At 45.4% G+C, this 7,747-nt stretch overlaps 1 protein-coding gene across 1 annotated transcript in view; it reads left to right on the forward strand.

Moving 5' to 3' along the window:
* Positions 1 to 641: 641 nt before the first annotated feature.
* gpm6aa (glycoprotein M6Aa) overlaps positions 642 to 7,747 on the forward strand; it is a gene marked incomplete at its 5' end in the record, with an annotated part of 10,081 nt that continues 2,975 nt past the window's right edge. The window contains 4 exons of the mRNA XM_063188308.1: positions 642 to 841; positions 2,364 to 2,520; positions 3,060 to 3,213; positions 3,894 to 3,970. Of these exons, the coding sequence (XP_063044378.1) occupies positions 642 to 841; positions 2,364 to 2,520; positions 3,060 to 3,213; positions 3,894 to 3,970 (588 nt within the window). The remainder of the gene's footprint in view (positions 842 to 2,363; positions 2,521 to 3,059; positions 3,214 to 3,893; positions 3,971 to 7,747) is intronic.

The raw sequence follows: 7,747 nt of genomic DNA on the forward strand, positions 1-7,747 counted from the left end.
TGCCCTATGCTATGGGGAATAGAGGGCTTTTGTCAACTACACACGGATCAGATTATGGGGTGTTACACATTTCATTTTATGGGCGCGCTGCTGTGGCCGTGGCCAGGACTGCCGACTTGTTACATTAGACATGACAGCAATCGCATCCAGGGAGATTAATGTAGGGGAGGAATTCCATGATTGGATTTATGCAGAAATTTCATCATTGTGGTCGTGGGATTCTATCAGCTGCAGATTGGAATTGCAATGTATGTCACTGCCTACCACTTCCATTATGCTGTATGGATAGAGCAATATGGATGGGGGAAGGCTTTCATTAGGGTCATTCTTGGTTGTTCTTTCCATTGCACATAGTACATGTTGTAGCAACACTCAGAGAGTCTAATTCTTCCAGTTGTTTGGTCCTACTTTCTGTGTTGAATTAACACAGAAAAATTGACTGTGGACTCATTCATGTATCATCAACACTTATTCACTGTATAGATAGATAGATAGATAGATAGATAGCTAGATAGATAGATAGATAGATAGATAGATAGATAGATAGATAGATAGATAGATAGATAGATAGATAGATTGATTGATTGATTGATTGATTGATTCACTGATTCACTTATTGATTGAATGTGATTGATCCATGTTCTCCAGGATGCGGCGAGTGCTGTCTGACGTGCCTGCGTGGCATCCCGTACCCGTCTCTGGTGGCCACCATCCTGCTGTACGCCGGGGTGGCGCTCTTCTGCGGCTGTGGGCACGAGGCTCTATCGGGTACCGTCACCATCCTGCAGAACTACTTTGAGGTGATCCGGGCACCTGGAGATGGCGTGGATGTCTTTATGATGTGAGTTACCACCAACCACTACCAAAGGTGGAGCTTAAGGCATCCCTGGTCAGTGTACCTTAGGGGGATCTCCCCACACAATGTCTGCATCATGAACAGGTGATGATCATGAAGGGTTTTCAGTTCTTGAGCAGGACATTCTCACAACAAGAAACATAATATAAAACTAGAAATGCACACAGAGAGTGCAGAACCCCGCCAAGGAAGCTGTTTGATAGAACATTTGACTATGTTACACCCTAATTTTTTTCAAGTCTTTTTGCCTTGTTTTTGTGAGTTAGAAAGTGGAATGTCAAAATGAGCCCTTTTGCGCAATGGTTCAGAATCTTTTAAAACATTTCTTGATCTGGATCGTAATCTGGATCACCACCAAAATTTGATCACTTGTTCATTTTGTCATTTCCAACAACTCCCCAAAATTTCATCAAGATCCGTTCATAACTTTTTGAGTTATCCTACTGACAAACAGACAGACAAACAAACCAACGCGACCAAAAACATAACCTACTCGGCGAAGGTAAAAACATAACCTCCTTGGCGGAGGTAATTAAAACATAGAGTAGAGTAGAGTAGAGTAGAGTGGAGTAGAGTAGAGTAGAGCAGAGCAGAGCAGAGTAGAGTTGAGTAGAGTACAGTAATGTAGAGAAGAGTAGACCCGTTTATTTACAATAGAGATGCACCGTATCCTGATTTTTAGGATCCTGCCGGATACCGGATCCACTGCTTAAAATCCGGCCGGATCCGGAACCGGATACCGGATCCTACGAAAGGGTTGAAACACATAGCCAACTCGTACACGTAGGCCCTTTTTATTACGTTGGCGCAAACTATTTTTAAGACTCATTGGCTTACTGCCATACTGCCTTCAACGGCTGCTTCCAAAGGGCTTTCACTCCATACAGCGATCCTGATTTTAGGTAACTGCCGGATACCGGATCCACTGCTTAAGATCCTGCCGGATCCGGATAGTCTGAAAAACCCTATTATCCTGCCGGATCCGGAACCGGATCTTGGATCCTGTACATCTCTAATTTACAATACAACTCCATAACCTAGATTACATACAGCTTGTAGTGAAAGGACTGTTTAACTCCACAACGTGCAAGGAAGTTTATACATGTTAAGAATACAAGTAGTAAGTAAATAAGCAGTATAGAAAATGTCCATAGATGTCAATTGCTAATATGTATTTCACATGGAGTTTACTGTATGTACACAGTGCAGTGTTTGAGTATGCTCTATGTAGCAAAACTGTCTGTGTTTACTGAAGTTTGCCTTTCCTTTTCTGTGCGAATCTTAAACGCACCTTAACAAAATAGTACGACCAATATTATGTTCTCTGTGTGTGTGTGTGTGTGTGTGTGTGTGTGTGTGTGCGTGCGTGCGTGCGTGCGTGCGTGTGTGTTGTGTGTAGGCCTTATGTGTATTTGAGAGCACTTGTATAACACAACTACTTGTGATGTTGTGTTATATAAATACATTTTGATTTTGCTAATCAAACAACCCCTGTGCCCTCCTCCAGCATCGATATTATCAAGTACGTGATCTATGGCATTGCATCTGCGTTCTTCGTCTACGGCATTCTCCTGATGGTGGAGGGCTTCTTCACCAGCGGAGCCATTAAGGACCTCTACGGAGACTTCAAGATCACCACCTGTGGACGCTGCGTCAGCGCATGGGTGAGCATGGTTGGATTGTTCATATGGCATACAGGGCATCTGCCCGGTGGACTTTTGATGATTTTGGCCTGGACCCCGTCTCAATGGTAGTCTTCATGCTGCTTCAGCAGAATTTTGTTCTGTTGTGGTCAAAAAAGCTCATTGTAGATGACTAACTTTGTTGTCACAGGCTTCACTGTCTCTCTCACAATGCCTGATGGACTGGTCTGATTGAAAACACCCAGCCTTTTTTCTTGTCAGAGACCAGCCCTGTGGGTGAGATAGTTAGCCAGAGACCATGGGACCATGAGACACATTGGGGTTTAGACATCAGAATAGGAGACAGAAAGACACTGACAGGAAGTGGACTGGAAGAATGACACCTGCCTGAGATGTTACAGGGATAACCTGAGACCAGACTGCACCAATGCACCTTGACTGCACCAGTCAAGGCATCTACTAGATATGATACATGTTGCATTCTACTGTATAGTACAAGAAGAAGTGGAAAGGCGCCATATAATTTCTGTCCATTTATCATTTACCATTTGTGTGTGCAGTTCATCCTGCTGACCTACGTCTTCATGCTGGCTTGGCTCGGGGTCACGGCCTTCACCTCTCTTCCCGTCTTTGTCTACTTCAACATCTGGAGCATTTGCCGAAACGCTACTGTCCTGGGCGATGCCAGCCTGTGCTTTGATGCCCGCCAGTTTGGTACGCCCCAACAACACCACACGCACGCACGCACGCACGCACGCTCGCACGCACGCACGCACGCACGCACGCACGCACGCACGCACGCACGCACACACACACACACAGTTGTGTGAAAACCTTTTCATGGAATGTTCAAAAACTCAAAAAGGTTAATGTTACCAATGTTAACATTGAGCACAGCCCATCTATTAAGTTGGTGTATGTATATTCAAAACATGGAAAATTAGGTAATTTTTCATAATTTTTGTTAATACCAAATACAGTTCATCATAATACTTAGTAAATAATACAAACTGCAAAGCTGCTGTTGCCCTGCCCTATCTGTCACATTGGCACCAAATAAAGAGAAAGAGTGCAAATGCAAATAGAATGGACTGGAACTGGAACTTGCCTGCCCGTGGCCTGGTGGGCTTATTGGGCCGGTCCGTGGCACAGGTGGAGCCATTAGGCAACCAGAAGGTTGCTGATTTCGAGCCCTACTCTGCCTGACCCCATCAATGTGTCCTTGAGCAAGGCTTAACCCCAGATTGCTCCTGTGTGGCAGCCACTGCCACTGGTATGTGAGTGTGAATGGGTGAATGTGAGGCATGCAATGTAAAGCGCTTTGAGTGCTCCGAGGAGTGGAAAGGCGGAACAGAAATGCAGTCCATTTACCATTTATTCACTGTCTTTTTTAGGGGTGGTGACTATTGGGGAGGAGAAGACGGTATGTACAGGCACGGAGAAGTTCGACAAGATGTGTATGTCAGATGAGGTGAGTGTTGCTTTCTAGAATCGAGTCTGAAGCTACAATCTAGTAGCCTGATTATCATCAACTTTCAAATCTCTTCGAGACTTGGTCTGACCAAGAGCATAACAATTAACATTTCCCAAACAGCATTTCCCAAATGGCTTCCCTTGGTTTGCTAATGATTGTTTGCTTCCCAACAAAGTAGGAGTTCCTGTATTTGTGGGAACTCAGAAAGTACTTGCATTGACTCTTGACCTGACTGGTAGCAACGCTGAAGCTGTTGCGCCACTAGGAGGGCACAGCCTGGCTAAGAATCTAGATCAGTGGTTGAGAAACACTAATCTAGATTTTATCTGCCTACGCAATGGATTTCTCTTTTCTGATTAGCTGATGGTGTGGCCATTAATCCCTTACCGCGCAGTCACACCACCGGCGTTGCACGCGTGGAAAGATACGGAAGTAATTGACTTTGTATGGGAGAGCAGGCGGCAGAAGCGTTAAAAGCCGCAAAGCGTGTCTTGAGTCAAAAGCGTCAAAAGCCGAGGGTGTCAAAAGTTGAACTTGATCTAAACATATATAATGAGCTCGGCTGCAGGCGGCAGCCAATGGAATGTTCAAATTTTTTCTAAACCCGAGCTTCAGTTGGTCGAGATTCTTGGTCGAACTCTTCAGGTTGAATCTTTTGCCTCGTTCAACGCCCCTGACCTGTGCTTTCCAGGCAGGAGTCAGCAGCGTTTTAGCTCTTTCAACGCCGGCGGTGTGACCGCAGCATTACTGTGCGGTCACACCGCGGGCGTTGAACGCGTGGAAAGATGCGGAAGTAATTTACTTTTTATGGGAGAGCAGGCGGTGAACGAGGCAAACACATCGGGAGTGTTTCTAGAGGCGAGGGCATCGAAAGCATCAAAAGCCGAGGGCGGCAGAAGTTGAACTTCATCTAAAACTATCTAATGAGCTCGGCGGCAGCAGGGCGGCAGCCAATGGAATGTTCACATTTTTCTAAACACAAGCTTCGGTTGGTCGAGATTCCTGACCGAACGCTTCAGGTTGAATCATTTGCCTCGTTCAACGCCCCTGACCAGTGCTTTCCAGGCAGGAGTCAGCAGCGTTGTGGCTCTTTCAACGCCTTCGGTGTGATCGCGGCATTAGAACTGGTCAGGCGTCAAGCATGCGACTAAAGGGCGGGTTATACTTCCTTTCAGTGCCACGGAGTGAGCTTGTCCCAGCCATGATGCAGTTAATTTTGATTTATGCCCTGTTTTGAAGCGCGGTCTGCGCGATGTCATTTCACGCTCAAACTGCCTTCAATACAAAGAGTAACCTAGACGTGTCGGTTGTTTTTTAGCTTCACAGACTCGACGACAATGAAAATGAAACATTAAATATTTATGTCACATGCATTTTTGATCGCACTGGCAGCCAGCGCGTAGTTTGGAACAAAGAAGTGGCTCATTTGTCGAGGATAGGTCGCACGAAGCGGAATGTTTCCTCGACCTCGGAACCACTGTTCAACTGTCCAAATAACTTCAGCGTCGTAACTTGCAAGCGCACGTGTTGTCTTTGGTTCGTGTAAATAAATCAAACGACAAAGCACGGGCAACTTATTTAATGAAGAGCTCACAGTCCGTAGACCGACGAAGGTTAGAACAAGGAAGTAGCTTGTTCTCGACTCGAGGACAAAGCAGGCTGGTCGAGAGGACCAATCAGAGACCTATTTTCGCCCTTCACGCCGTCGCTGTCTGCATCACTCCCTGCGTCGAGACACAATTTTGGGGAGGTGCCCCAGAGTACCTGCGTGATGGGGGGGCTTCACTCCGTTAACTGCGCGGCTCACTGCATCATGACGCAGGGACGCTGATCTCGAGGCATAAACCACCCTTAACGCGCGGTCACACCACCGGCGTTGAACGCGTGGAAAGATGCGGAAGTAATTGACTTTGTATGGGAGAGCAGGCGGCAGAAGCGTTAAAAGCCGCAAAGCGTGTCTAGAGTCAAAAGCGTCAAAAGCAGAGGGCGTCAAAAGTTGAACTTTATCTAAAAATATGTAATGAGCTTGGCGGCAGCAGGCGGCAGCCAATGGAATGTTCATGTGCTGTCCTCGGCATACTTATCCTAACAGCCAGCTAAACCCTTCCTGAACATCAAGCACTCTGAAGACCGTTTGCCGTCCACAGGTTTATTGACGTGAAGAAGTGTAAAACTGAAACATACATACACGAAAAGCATTACTATTTGGAGCTACATAACATATGGTCACAATCATTTACCTCAAGTCCACACGTAGCGTGACCTCATATGAACTGCGAGCTAACAATCAGCACATCATCATTTCTAACGACCAGCTTCGGCATTAGCAAATCTCCGCCCAAATAACGCACATCAACTAAAACAGCATAGCGGGTAGAAATAAGAAATAAAACAGTAGATACATACCATCGATGCCATCACAAAGCATTTAAGAAGAACAGCAGCAATATTGAAAAGAGCATTCATGGTCCAGGCGAACTTCAGATTACATTCCACTTCCTGGCTACGGAGGCACACAAGGTCAATACTGAACCGAGAGAAACGTGAGAATTCTAATACCTGTTTTAAGAACATTCAAAATGAATTTCAATACTCAAGTGGAATTGCAAGGACAATACAAATAATACAAATATCCTTAAGAAAACTTCAACTCATTAATTATTAACTTCATATCAAAACAGTTCACATTTTTCTAAACACGAGCTTCGGTTGGTCGAGATTCTTGGTCGAACGCTTCAGATTGAATCTTTTGCCTCCTTCAACGCCCCTGACCCGTGCTTTCCAGGCAGGAGTCAGCAGCGTTTTAGCTCTTTCAACGCTGGCGGTGTGACCGCAGCATAATAGACGCGCATAAAACCTTCGCTTGGAATGCAGACAGTATCTAAGGAAATCATGCACATCATCCACGGAAAATTAAATAATCACAATGTCGACATACCAAACGAAGACTCTAGACGTGACGGCCGCATAGCGACGCGTCTATCTTGCTCACAAGATTCTGGAGCAGTTGACATGGTTCCTACAACTTTATAGACAGTAAGAGAGTAAAAAAAGTCCTTACTGTAACAGCAGATAAGCAGGATAACGGCATTCGAGGGCTGCGCACATCACCAGAGTTCGGAGCCGCCGCCTCGCCATTAACCTCATATAACCGGTGTGGCAGCTTTTGTGATATGCACCGGAATTCTCATCCGCATGTACATATGCTTGTACGAGGCTACGGCAAGCGATGTGGGACAAATGTATAGCAGGAACCGAATGTCAACATAAACAGAGATTAGGCCTACACAATCTTCGATATGGTCACATGGAATGTTTTGGGACTGTCATTTATGTTATGCCTACACTTTGGAATTAGATCAGAGTCTTGTTGTTACACAGGTATATTTGATTTACCCCAACTGTACCCTGTACTTAACTTTACTCGGTCTACAAGCAGATACAGGGCGGATGAGAATTCCGGTGCATATCACAAAATCTGCCACACCGGTCACCTCGTTGGCCGTTATTCCTAACATAAATGCTAAACTTTGCCAAGGCCAAGTCCCTAGCTGTTAGGCCACATTCACCCAATTGCGTGTGGTGTGTGTACAGAGGTGTCAAAACTAAAAGTAAAAGTAAATTCATGGTTCAGGTACACCACTAGCATATGATATTACACAACTGCTACACCAGTTAGTCCATTGTAGCTAATGAGGTTGATGGACTGCGCTGTTGTAACTGAAAACACAAAAAAACTAATAAGAATCCATCACGAATTTGATCCAGTCAGCG

This window comes from Engraulis encrasicolus, chromosome 22 (assembly GCF_034702125.1).
Source record: "Engraulis encrasicolus isolate BLACKSEA-1 chromosome 22, IST_EnEncr_1.0, whole genome shotgun sequence".
Classification (NCBI taxonomy): Eukaryota; Metazoa; Chordata; class Actinopteri; order Clupeiformes; family Engraulidae; genus Engraulis; species Engraulis encrasicolus.